Genomic DNA, 13,988 nt, shown 5'->3' on the forward strand with positions numbered 1-13,988 from the left:
CGGGGCTGCCGCCGCGCCTGCCCCAGTCGGGCGCCTCCCCTCGGTGCAGGTGTAGCGGCCTCACGGCCCCGCCCGGCCCGTGACCCTCGGGCCCGGACGGTCCCCTCGTTCCGCTTGCGCTTCCTGTCCCCGCCCGCGCTCGGGCCGGACCTGCCCCCGCCTAGAGGCTGAGGGTGAGCGCTCCGCGCGGCTCCCTGCGGCCCGGCTGCCGTCCGTGAGGCCGAGTCTTCCCGGCTGCTGCCGCCGCGAGCCTCGCCCGGCCTCCCGTCGGAGCGCGCCTCTGGGGCCCCGCCAGGCCGGGACGCCGCGTCCGGCGCCAGCACAGCGCTGCCGGCAGCTGCCCTGTGGCCGCGTCGCTGGGCTCCCCTGCTCACCGGGCTCCTAAACGGCCTGCCCGGCTTCTGAGAGAGTCCCGGGCCTGCCTCCCGCGCCGCTCCGTTCCCTTAGCGCCGGCCTCTCGCGCGGCGTGCTGCCGGCTGCCCCGTGCCTTCGGTGCAGCTGCCCCGCCGCTCCCCTCCGCGCTCCCTCGGCTCCTGTGTCATGCTGGGGGGTTCTGGGTTTTTGGGGCGGGGATGGAGTTTCCAAAGGAGTGATATTGTCTGATGCTGGATGGTCCTTTCTCCTTCTGTGTGAAGTGCCCTTTATAGAGTTGCTGAGGCTGAGACGAGAGAGAGAGGTCGAGCTGTAGCTTAAATATTGTTAACGCAACCGCTGTCGACTTGCCTGGCTTCGTTCTGAATGAAGAAAAGGTGATGAACAAAGTTATTACTAAGATAAACAAGATATGTGCCTACAACTGTGCTCGCGAAAGGGTGAGATGTTTCCTCCAGGGTATTCGGATACCCTGGGGCTGGTCCATAAACTCTAATGCTGCAGGACCACAGTATATATTAAGAGTCACCTACAAATCTCTCCGGAGCAAGTCCACACTAATATTCACCACCAGCATTATTTGCTTTCTTGATTTTGAGTCAAGGCTGCTTGAACGTTATTACTAATTGTTGTTGTTTTTAAGGGGTGGGTGGGAGAAAACGGGTTAAACTCCCTAGCAACAGCAGCATCTCCAAATGTGTGTCTCAAGGTTTTCATAAAAAGCTTCCATCTCATGTCTGCAATCTGAAGAATTTAAATTGTGAGGGTCAAAAATTTTTAGAACTCAAGTGCAACCTGGCTGTTTAAACGATGCTGCCCAAGGAATGCAAGATTGAGCTTGTGTCAGCAAAGACTAGTGAGTAACAATATAATTGTCATTTCAGATACTTTTTATACTATCTAATTAAAAATGTAATTGGATAGTGAATTGGAATTTGACCTTTACAGATAATCTTCTTGCTTGAGCATAACCTTTCCCACAGCTGTAGCACTCATAAATAGCTCACTATGTTTATACATTTTTCTTGACTTCTTTTTTCTTGCAGAATTGCACTTTTCCACGCAGGAGGTCATAGTAGGAATTAAGTACTTAGTAGAAGCTTCTGTTATATAAAGAAAATATTTCTCTTTTTTTCAGAATATATTGTTATCTAACAACTATGAAGTTTCTGCTGGTTTTTGACTTTGACTATACGGTCATAGATGAAAACAGTGACACCTGGATTGTGAAATGTGCTCCTGAGGAAAAACTGCCTAACAAACTAAGAAACTCCTATCAAAAAGGACATTGGACAGAATACATGAGCAGGGTCTTTAGATATTTGGGAGACAGTGGAGTGAGAGAAGATGAAATGAAAAGAACTATGACAACAATTCCTTTCACTACAGGAATGAGAGATCTTTTAGATTTTATTGGCAAGAACAAAGATTTATTTGATTGCATAATAATTTCAGATTCTAATACAGTATTTATTGACTGGATTTTAAAAGCTGCTAACTTTCATGAAGTGCTTGATGAAGTGTTTACAAATCCTGCAACTTTCAGTGGCGCTGGCTATCTTACTGTGCAGAATTTTCACACTCATCATTGTGCAAAGTGCCCTAAAAACCTCTGCAAAAGAAAAGTGTTAGAAGAATTTGTAGATAAAAAGTTACACCAAGGAGTAAAATATACAAAAATTGTATATGTAGGTGATGGTGGGAATGATCTCTGTCCAGTAACTTTTTTAAAGAAGGATGATATTGCTATGCCCAGACAAGGGTACACATTACAGAAAATGATTTCTCAGATGTCTGAGGATCTTGATCCTGTGCAGTCTTCTGTTCTAGTTTGGTCTTCAGGTATTGAAATTCTGTCTCATTTGAAATTACTTATGAAAGAGTAACTCAAACTATAGAGATGGGTAAAAGTAAATTGGTAAAGGCGTTTTATCTTGTGTGGAGTGACTAATGCTAACCATATCTGTCTCAAAGCATACAGTTACAATATTGGGATACTATTACCTGAAACTAAGGCATTGAAATACAGGCTATAAAGTATTGTGTTTACTCTTTACTGTAGTGGGAAAGTGAGCATGTTGAAATGGATTATTTATTATATGGAAAAACACTTAGTATGAGCTTTTTTCATTCATTTAAATGGAGGGTGGCAGGGAGGGCACAGGGGGAAGGGAGCAGGGAGAAAGGCAGGAAAGAGGATAATTTATTACAACTATCTTTTTTTTTTTTTTTTTTTTTTCAAATCTTGACTTTACCAGTTTGTGCAAATTACTTCTCGTCAGATATTTAGGGGGAGAGGCAGGGTTAGTGCACAGAATAATGGTTTTTAATGGAGGGTTCATCTATATGTATAAGTTATATTAGGCACTAAAAGCAAGGTACTGCCACTGTTGGTTTTGTATATTTGTTAAAGCAGCAAAAATATTTTAATATGTAAATTAATGTTTATGGTCTTGTATATTTGGTTTAAAGGGACACATTAGTAAAATATTTAGTATTTATTTTAAACAAAAGCAAGTTTTCTGATAGTTTTTATTGGCTTTAAGAACATAAGAACTGCCATACTGGGTCAGACCAAAGGTCCATCTAGCCCAGTATCCTGTCTTCTGACGGTGGCCAATGCCAGGTGCCGCAGAAGGAATGGACGGAACAGGTAATCATCAAGTGATCCATCCCGTGTTACCCATTCCCAGCTTCTGGCAAACAGAGGCTACGGACACCATCCCTGAATCTAAACGTTAACGTCTGTCTAAAAGAGTAATATGTGTTTGTGCAATATGTTTAATTGCCTTTCAAGGCATACTGGAGCTCAAATGCCCAAAGCTTATGGGTGAAAAGAGTTCCCTTTGTCACTCAAAGACATCTCCTCTGTTTCCTTAAGGAAACAATGTGCATGGGAACAAGAGTCCTCTTCAGTTCTCATTCAGAAACATGATGCAACACATGTAAATAGGGAGACACTCCACAGGAAATTATTTTTAGTCATGGATTCTATTTGTTTTCACTATACATGATTTCTGTCTTCAGAAATATAAGAGTAATTGAATCACAACTGTTGCCATAAAGGGTTTGCCGCCTTCTGTCTTGCACACTGTAATTCTCTTCTCACTCTCCACCTATCTCATCCACATACTGAGAGCATGTCTACGTTACGAAATTAGGTCAATTTTATAGAAGTCGATCTTTAGTAACCGATTTTATATAGTCGATCGTGCATGTCCCCATTAAGTGCATTAGGTCGGCGGAGTGCATCCTCAGTACCTTGGCTAGCATCGACTCACAAAGTGGTGCACTGTGAGTAGCTATCCCACAGTCCCCGCTGCCCACTGGAATTCTGAGTTAAGCTCCCCATGCCTCCCAAAAACATGGTCGCAAGTGGTTTTGGGTACATGTTGTCAGTCTCCCCTGCCTCCCTCACTCCCTCCTTGAAAGCAACAGCAAACTATCATTTCACGCCTCTTTTCCTGGTGCCATAGGACAGCAAGCATGGAGCCTGCTCAGCTGCACATTGCTTTTGTGAGCATTGCGAACACCTGGCGCATTATCCTGCAGTATGTGTAGAACCTAATTAGGAGCCGCCCCCAGCATGAGGAAGACTGGGAAGAGGACAGGGACATAGACTTCCTGAAAGCACAGGATGTGGCAATCGGGATATCATTGGGGCCTGTTGATACAGTGGAACCCCGATTCTGGGCCTGGCAAAGAAGTACAGACTGGGGGACCAGATAGTGTTGCAGGTCTTTGTGAGTTGCTTTCTCCTGCCCTGAAGCGCAGGAATACCAAGCTGAGATCTGTCCTGACAGTTGAGAAGCGAGTGGCGATAGCCCTGTGGAAGCTTGCGGTGCCTGACTGCTACCAGTCAGTCAGGAATCAATTCGGAGTGGGCAAATCTACCATAGGGGCTGCGGTGATCCAAGTAGCCAGGGCAATCAATACCTTTCTGCTAAGAAGGGTAGTGACTCTGGGAAATACGCAGGTCATAGTGGATGGCTTTGCTGCGATGGGGTTCCCTAACTGTGGTGGGGCAATAGACGGAAACCATATCCCGATCTTGGCACGGGGGCACCTTGCCAAAGAGTACATAAACATAAGGGGTACTTCTTAATGGAGTTGCAAGCCTCCATGCATTCAGCTGTGCCCTATCAGTGCAGGGGGACTGCATGAGCTTGAAAAACATGTCAGCGTGAGTGCATTTTTTTCGACTTCTAATCTGCGATAACCTCAGGAACAAAATTGATGCAGGGAACATAAAAGCATTTGCAGCTGCAGGGAGGAAAAAAAGGGAGAGTAGACTTTTAAGATGATACATTTCTGAGAACAAAAGGGAGACTTTCATAGTGAATCAAGCAATTCACAGCAGAGAGCACGTATGTTTTAGGTGTGAGGTTGCATTTTGCCTTTTATATTGAGCACCTGCCAGTATGGTGACACATCACACACAGCTGGACAACAGAATTTGGTTTGCAGGCAGCCATGGTAAGCCAAAGGGTACATGGGGTTGGCTTTTTCCGCGTTCATAATGTGGGAATGGTTTCAAACTGCAGCGCCGTCCTTCCCCATAGCAACCAATGCCGGTTGTGTTTGCCATTTAAAAGGAGGGGCTGTGGTTTTGGGGTGGATGTGCAGCACACCCCTCCCTCCCACGTGGATATTCTCTGGGATGATCCCTTTTAGCCAAGCCCAAACAGCCCGGCTCATCCACTATGACCTGTCTAATGTGTTGGGGGTTTATGTTCCCTTACAAAACTTCCCCTATTTCAAGCAGGAGACCATGAATGATATCACTCTCCTGAGGCTGACACAGAAAGATAAAGACCGAATGTTGTGTGAATGCAACCAAAACCCAGGGACCATTCGCTGCTATGCTTTGTGCTGCAATGATTCCAGACTACTTGCTACTGGCTTGGCATAGTAAAGCGTCCTACGGTGGAGGACAAAATAAGGTAGCCCTCCCCAGAAACCTTTTGCAAAGGCTTTCAGAGTACCTTCAGGAGAGCTTCATGGAGATGTCTCTGGAGGATTCCCGCTCCATTCCCAGATACATTAACAGACTTTTCCATTAGCTGTACTGGCTGCAAATGCATTCCAATTGTTCAGGGCAAATCAAACATTAAACACAATTGCTTTTAACTCCTGTAGTGTCCTTACAAATGTGCACTCACCAGAGGTGCCTTCTCTGCCTTCAGGGGCCGGGAACAATAGGCCCTGGGAGGGTGTTTACTCTAGGGTGAGGAAAAGGTCCTGGATGCCGGGGAGAATGGATTCTCTGCTTGCCTGCTGCACATTTTCCTTCTCCTCCTCTTCTTCATCCACAAAATCATCCTCTGTGTTGTGTGAGGCTGTCACCGTGCAGGTGTGCATGGAAAGTTTTGGGGTACTGATAGGGTCCCCCCCCAGAATGACATGCAGCTGATCATAGAAGTGGCATGTCTGGGGCTCTGACTTGGAGCAACCGTTTGTCTCCTTTGTCTTTTGGTAGGCTTGCCTGAGCTCCTTAATTTTCACGTGGCACTGCTGTGCATCCCTAGTGTAGCCTCTCTCCACCGTGCCTTGTGCGATTTTTGGCATATATATCAGCATTTCTTCTCCTGGATTGGTGTTCTGCTTCCACAGTCTTCTCCCCATACTGCGATCAGATCCAGTGTCTCCCGTTCGCTCCGTGTTGGAGCTCGTTTGCGATTCTGGGACTGCATGGTCACCTACTGAGCTCACCACGCCGACCAAACAGGAAATGAAATTCAAAAGTTCCTGGTGCTTTTCCTGTGTACCTGGCTAGTGCATCAGAGTTGAAAGTGCTATCCAGAGCAGTCACATTGGAGCACTCTGGGATAGCTCCTGGAGGCCAATACCATTGAGTTCCACAGCACTGTGTCTAAGCTACCCCAAATTCCACCCAGGAAGGTCTATTTTAGCGCTATTCCCCTCGTTGGGGAAGAGTACAGCAGTCGATTTTAAGAGCCCGTTAGGTCGGCAGAATGGATTTGTTGTGTAGACTCATTCATTATAAAATCAACCTAATGCAGCTAAATTCGACCTAACCTTGTAGTGTAGACCAGGCCCTAGGCTCAATCAATGCTGAGTATGGAAAAAGGTGTAAAAGAGGATAGTTTACTTTCCAAAAATACCTGAGGCCCCAATCTGTGAAATAGCATTTGCCTGTCTTGTGGGAGGGACTGGGGTTAATGCCCACAGATCCAAAGGTAGTTCAAGAATCTGTTAAATCTGCTTCTAAAGATGCAGATCTCTGACCCTTATCCACTAGTGTAGGAGCAGAAACCCTGCTCCACAAAACCCAAGGCCTCCTCTTGACAATACAACAGTTTCCCAAGCAGTTGACTATCACCACTTTACTCCCACTATAGGAAGCAAATGCTGGACCAGACCTCCAGTTTTGACATGTGACTCTGCCATGTACTTCTGCTCTTGATGGCATAGGAACCTGCTGCCTCTGGTGGCTTCTCTGTCTTCACCATGAGCCCTCCAACCAGTGGAGTTTCTTTTCAGTTTCACATGAGCTCTTGGTCCACTTTCTGCTTCAATTTGTTCCCTATTGCCAGTGTAATTGGAGGGACAACTGCCCCCTTTACAGTCTGACAGCAGTATGTAATTTCCATCCTCACTATTTATCAAAATCTTTTGTGGAATCCAGAAGTTTGGGTAATAACTGATAAATAGTTAACTTGTGCTCCCTCTGCTGACAGCTTGCAGCTCTGCAGCAGTAGAATGAACCTATGTCAGGACATATAATGGAAGACTTTAAAAAAATCAGATTGTTTTTAAATCTCACTAAAGACAAATTATGGGCCTAAACTACAGTCCTTTAATGTCCCATGAAAAGTACAAAATAAGTAGTCTTTAAAAATAGTGTTATGTAAGTAGATTGAACTCCCAGTTGAAGGAGTACAAGTTGGAGCCTAGATACATACCCAGTTTTATTTAGATTGTAGATATTTATGTTTAGAGTGCCAAGTCACTATGGATGAAAAGTGCACCTCCACTACAAAAGGGGAGAGTTTTTTATTTTGCATTCTGAATGTAACGTACCCAAGCAGAACCAGGAAGTGAGTGCAGACCAAGCATTTGGTCATCTAGTGAGTGAGTTCCATCATATTCACAAATACTTTAAGCAGAGAGATAGCATGGTCTGGTGTATAGGGTAGGGGGCTAGGAGGCAGATCTTCATTCTGGTAGAGTAGCTATGCCACTTACCTCCTGTATTATCTCTGTTAAAGGGGAGGATAATACTTGCCTTACCTTGTAAAAGTCTCTGGGATCTATGTGTGAAAAATGCTAGGATACAGCAAACTATAAGTGTGGTGGTAGGAGGGCGTGGCAACTGGTCACATATACCAAACAGTTCATAATTGCGCCTAAATGAAAGAAGTGAAAAAATAGCTGAGTGGAGACAAGTGGAGTGGGAGGGGAGCAGAGAAAGAAAGTAGGAGGCCAAATCTGTGAAGGGTTGAACATCTAAACATTTAATGGTCTTGACCCCAAGCTTTTTCAGTTACAGACATTGTTTTGTTTAAACAAAAATGTGTATATATAGATTATACATGTAACCCTTCTGCCCGTCAGAGTTGGCAGCAACAAGGGCCGGGTTCAGTATCTAGGGGTTCCATTCCAATAACAGAATGCAAAACCGGCTCGAGCCCCCACCCAGTGACAAATATATACCGCCCCTGCTGGGCGCCTCCAAGAGGCAATACTTCCCCTCTCGCAAGCACATAGTCTGAGTGTAGCAAAAGCCTTTTAATAACAGAGAGAAACAGTGTGGCATTATGTTGGGGAAACACCACCAACAGGATTCATAACACAACCCATGAGCAAAAAACCCACCCCAAGCAAATTGGGGCATGTCATTTCCCTTTGGTTCTTGAGTCCAGCAACCCCAAATCACCCAAAGTCCCAAAAGTCCAACGACCCAAAAGTCTCTGTCCCTAGTCAGGGCAGCCCCAGAGTTTGAAAGTTTATCTGCAGAGTTTTACCTCCCAACCTGGGTGGAGATGGGGGGGGGGGAAGGGGTTAAGGGGCACCTTACTGATTGCCCCACCTCTCCATGGGGCTTCGCTCTGACAGCTGCCCCCATGAGCTGCTCCAGGCATCTAACAAACTGCTCTGCTCTGCCAGCCATCCCATAAACAGCTTTGCTCCACCATATGTCTTCAGGCTCCCCCAGTACACAACACTCAGTGATTTCAGCTCCTAGTAAGCTTAGCTCTTTTGTGGTTTCAGCTTGTAGTAAGGAAGCCTCAGTGCTAGTGGGCCCAAAGTGAATTCAGCTCAGCAGCCTGTAACTAAACTCCTAATAGAATCAAAATTAGCTCTGATACTCCACAGTAGAGAGAGGAGAAAGTGTAACTAGCATGTAAGGCCCTCACTAGGAGACTCATACCATCACATATTAATTCCTGTCCCCAACCTTTCCCTCCTCACTGGGTTTTGGAACCCATGACCCTTGCCTAGTGAGTGCTGCTTAGGTGATGGTGAGTCCCTCCATCATAACAAAAGGCCAAGTATAGTTCCACTGTTCTTGATTCACATAATCAGGATAATAACAGTTTATTCCTGCCCCAATAACAGAGAAACTGGGGCTCCTACAGCAGCCAAAGTGACCATCTAGGCAGGGTAGATGCAAATGAGATCAGCCCCTGAAGTTCTTTTCCACAACCCCCCATGACTCACCACCAGATGTCAGGGTAGAGCTCATCCTGACTCTGCTTACATCCATATCAGAATTTCACAGCAGATTGGAATATGGTATAACTATTAGTGCAGGATGATAATACATGCTGTTATTGTGGACTAGATCTGTCCTCTTCAGAATAGGGAAACAAGGATTATTGGGTTTTTCTCCAACCACAAAAGTGATGTAGTGATAAAAACACCACAAAGGTTTTAAGAAATAAAACACAACACGCCTATGTGATTTACTTCATAGGCATATTTATTCCTTAAACAAACAAAAAAATGCACATTATCCACACTTAAAAGCATGCAATTCTGTATATAAAATGCAAGAATGCACTTGAATCTCTAGACTAGTCAATTGGGCCTACAACTCTTTTTAGGTTTCAGAGGGGTAGCCGTGTTAGTCTGTATCAGCAAAAACAATGAGGAGTCCTTGTGGCACCTTAGAGACTAACAAATTTATTTGGGCATAAGCTTTCGTGGGCTAGAACCCACTTCATCGGATGCATGGAGTGAAAATACAGGAGCAGGTATAAATACATGAAAGATGAGGGATTGCTTTTCCAAGTGTGAGGTCAGTCTAACAAGATAGATCAGCCCTAAGGTACTGATACAGTTACCTCCTTATTTGCCCTTATAGCACCTTGCCTCTTCTGAAGTTTCAACAAAACTAACCTAAATGTGTTAAATATACACTTGCTCCCTACCTAGCTGGTGGACAGGAATGCAAATAATGTTACTACAAATAACTGAATAGATTAAGCCCCCTGGTGCAATGAAAAAGAAAAGTCTTGCTGTAAATTACTGAAAACCCTTGTGTTGGTAGGAAAACTGAGAATAATTATTAAAACTCACATTTCTGAGTAATGAATCACTTTATTTTCAGTTCATGGTGAGTGCTTTGTATGTGAATCTTCTGGATGCTGGGCTGAGTAAAATGTGAGAATGGCTGAGCTTTGAACACAGAGTTTAAAATACAAAATTGACAGACCCTCTATCATAGCAGTGACGCTGAGGGCCTCTCTGTCAAACCAGTTAATTTCCACGGGTTGATGTAAATTGCTGTTTAACTTTCTGCAAAACATAGCCCATAATTAACAAATAATCTAAAAGGACTGCAGAATAGGTGATGTGAAAGTGTTTCCCCTGGGATTTTCATTGTTATAGAAAAGTGGCTTCTGCTTAGAATAAATTATGATTTGTATTGTAGGGCATAGGAGCCCCATTCATTGGCCAGAACCTCAGTATACTATGCACTGTATGAAACACAATACAATCGAAGTATAAGACAGATGGGGGAGTACATACAAGAAAACATTGAGACAGTATTGGTCAGCATGATGAACTGATCTCAGCACATCAGTAACCTATCTGTTGTCAAGTTTTTTGTAGTAATCGTGGCAGAAGGGCGTTAGTTAGTTTTGTGGATGTTTATAAGGAGCTCCTCCCAAGGGCAAGGGGCAACATGAGAGAAAGCATGCAGGTGCTTGTTTGAATATTTAATAAGTGGGTGATGGAGGCTGGGATCATGGATAAAATATAATCTGAAAAATGACACATTGTATGCAACCATAGAAAATATTGTGCCACTGCTGTAGCAGGGAGAGAAAGTATGGGTATTTATGGAATACAATAAACACTTAGCGCTAGATTTTGCAGTTCATACAGTGGTGGGCATTTACTCCCACAAACAGTCTAATTGAAGTCAGTGGGTGAAACTCTGTTGATTTCACTGGGGCCAGGATTTCACGTGGTGGGTATATTTGTGTGAATAAGTGCTCACAAATGTGAGTAAGAGTTGCATAATCTCACCCTTAATGCATTTAATAATGAAAACATATTTATTAAATTGTTTACATTAAAATATATTTACACTTAACTGTTAATACTTTAATCAAATATTTCAAATAATTTAACTTCTACATGACTATTTCTGACCATTGGTGCATCACCAAACCCATTGTTCCCATTATGCCCAGCTCCCATAAAAGAGCAAATAGACCCTAGTTTTCTTAGTGACTGTAGTTTTAAAGTTCAAAGAACCTGAATTTCTGTCACCCTGTATCCAAATTTTAAATGAGGGCTTAAACATTCACACACATCAGTTTTTAATACTCTCCCCTGCATGGTTATCAAGCATTTTCTCCAGTCTGTTTGCTGAAATGTTGTGTCATGGGTCAATGGGAAGGCTGGTAGTGCCAAGTTTTAATGCTTGCTGGCTGTCGGTCATCTTGTAAATAAAACCCCTGTAGCTGGAAACTGAGAACCTGCTGCTGCTACAACAAACAAGATGTTTGCATTCATGCTACCAGAGCCTTCCATTCCCTGACTCTGTGTAAAAATAGTTGTTTGAAAATTAATGTAGGTCTTAAATAAAGTAACATGATTGAATAATCATTGCCAGTGTGACAGCTAGTGTATGTTAATTCATAAAAATATAAACATAAGCCCTGGAAACCTTCATTCTAAAAATAAAATTTAAACTCTGGGAGTAAACAAAACACAATTGAATTATTAAACTGGATTTATTAATTTTAATTCCCTAAGCAATAAAACCTGAAAGACCCCACCCATGTATACAGGACATTTTCACTTACATGGTTCACATTTCACCTTAATTTTGTTAACATTTCTACAGGCATGACCCTCAGCACTTTTCTTGCCTATTTTACAGTTGAAACTCAGTGTTAAAATAGAAATGAATCTTTTACATAGTTTAGTTTGCAAGCAATGAACAATATTTTTGCATGCATTCCTTTAGTCTACTTTGGCTTTCATATTCTAGTGTGATATGGAGAAGCTCTTTATTCTCTTTGGAGAGGTCAGTGCTGGCTACTCTCCTTAGAGTAGTTGCAGACCACTAGATTTAGTAAAAGAAATTAAATTAAAATTTCAAGTTGTTCTGTTCAAATTCCAATACTGTAGTGTCTGAGTGCCTTCTAGTCTTGCATTAAGGGATGTGACTAGCTGTCATGTGTGGTTCTTTCTTTTCCCTTTTTCTCCTAAGAAGGAAATTGTGTTTTAAATATTGTTTTTAGTTTGTCTACTGTGTTCTATTTTTATTAGTAAAGCCCAACTCAAAGAAGTGCACCTTGAACTTGTAAAGGGAAAGTTGCAAAGTTTGTGATGGTTGTTAGATCCTGTGGAGGGTTTGTTAAACAGTCTTGGAACAGATCCTGGGAAAGGGCCATCTCATGTAGAAATGAGCTTTGCCCTCAGGGTATTATTATTTATTTAGAAATTATTTGGCATTTAGACAGTTTCATTGTGCCACAGGAACAGAGCTGTCAACAATGATCCTCATCTTGCAGATTTAGTTTATTTACCATTCACATGTTCCAGGCCCAGATCATTAAGCACTTCGGGTGAAACCGTGGCCCCACTGAAGTCAAGGAGAGTCTTGCCATTGACTTCAACAGGCCAGGATTTCCCATCTTGACAGTAAGGACTGAGATCTTGAATAGAATGTGATATTCTGCAGTGATACTTCATTGTCCATGTGATCACTTGTTCTCCATCTTTGAACATTGCTGTGGCTTTATAGCTTGGCACTTTACAATTAAAATATCCAAGGTTGGATAAGTATTCAAAGTAGTTATTGCTACCCACTGAAGGAACTATAGCTACATCAGGAAGTGCAATCATTCTTTGTTATTAAATCTCTTAATTTAGCATTTGTAAAAGGTGTTTGATAGGAAAAATAGCATAGGGACTTTCAGGTCTCCTGTTAATCCACAATTAAGTGTGTTAAAAGATTGTATGATTTCCACTGAAGCATCCAGCATCTCTTCTATATAGGTTTTTTTACTGTCTTCATTACCATAATATCCAGGTGTCTTCCGGTTATGCATTAATCAATGTGATTAACATGTGCCACATGTGGTTAATTTTCTTTCTCATTCTCTCCCCAAGAGGGAAATTTATGTGCAGTGTAGTGTTTTGGTGGGGTTTGATTTTTTTTATAATGAAATATGTATATGCTGCCATGTGTTTGTTAGAGAAGAAAAGGACAAAAGGGCATTTTGTCTTAGAGCACAAGGTGGTGGGGTTTGTGATGGTCCTTAGTTCTGTGGAAATTCACTCCACAGTCTGGATCTGGCTCCTGAGAAAGCTCTGTCCTCTGCACAGACAAGTTTTACATTTAAGACAGAAAGTTCTACTGCACCTGAGGAGTGGAGTTGTTGACCGTGGCCCTCATCTTGGAACTATGGGTGGTCTTTGCTGTGCATAAGCCATTGATCATCTTGAAGATAAGAACTGAGATCTTGAACTGGAATTGATATTCTATCAGAATCCAATGTAGAGAGTAGAGGACAGGTCTGATGTGCTCACAGTATCCTGTGTTGGTGAGCCGATGCACTGCAACATTCTGTACTAGCTGGAGTTTGCCAAGGGCTGATGGCTTCATGACCAGGTATGAAGAGCTGATTGCTTCATGCTTAGGTATTGCATTGCTGTAATCCAGCTGAAAGGTGACAAAGTCAAAGACACATATAACCAAGGCCAAGTCATCATCTGCCAGGATTGGGTGGAGTCTCATACCCAGACAGAGATGGCAGAAAGCATTACTTGTACATGGGGCTATGTGAGAGCTTAGTGTCAGCAGTGAATCTAGGAGCGCTTCTAAACTATGGACTGAACTGATCAATTGTGGGTATATGACTTCAATCAAAGGACACTCCACCATGCTGCAAAATCCTCACAGTTCTTTCCTCTGCCAATCAGCATCACCTCTGTTTTGCTCCTGTTCAGCTATAATCAGGTGTTCTTCATCCATGACCTGAGCTTGTCCAAGCATTGGGCCATCTTGGTGGTAGTGATGTACGTGTTGAAGAATAAGTAGAGCTGTGTGTCATCTGCATCCTCTCTCCGTTTAAATCCCTTCTTTAAGATTCACTTCCTCTGATACCCACAAAAAGCGCACC

At 43.1% G+C, this 13,988-nt stretch overlaps 1 protein-coding gene across 3 annotated transcripts; it reads left to right on the plus strand.

Moving 5' to 3' along the window:
- The first annotated feature begins 17 nt into the window (after positions 1-17).
- On the plus strand, positions 18-2,880 carry PHOSPHO2 (phosphatase, orphan 2). 3 transcript variants are annotated; one of them, XM_043505247.1, is made up of 3 exons: positions 18-33; positions 85-173; positions 1,511-2,880. In XM_043505247.1, exon 3 carries the CDS (start codon positions 1,533-1,535, stop codon positions 2,256-2,258), a length of 726 nt encoding a protein of 241 aa, XP_043361182.1. In that variant the 5' UTR covers positions 18-33; positions 85-173; positions 1,511-1,532; the 3' UTR covers positions 2,259-2,880. The 3 variants fall into 3 exon arrangements, with proteins under 3 accessions (XP_043361182.1, XP_038278200.1, XP_038278198.1); XM_038422272.2 differs by lacking the exon at positions 18-33 and adding an exon at positions 636-1,228 and having other exon boundaries at positions 40-173; XM_038422270.2 differs by lacking the exon at positions 18-33 and adding an exon at positions 636-749 and having other exon boundaries at positions 40-173.
- The last annotated feature ends 11,108 nt before the right edge of the window (positions 2,881-13,988 follow it).

The sequence above is a fragment of the Dermochelys coriacea genome, chromosome 11 (genome assembly GCF_009764565.3).
Source record: "Dermochelys coriacea isolate rDerCor1 chromosome 11, rDerCor1.pri.v4, whole genome shotgun sequence".
NCBI lineage: Eukaryota > Metazoa > Chordata > Testudines > Dermochelyidae > Dermochelys > Dermochelys coriacea.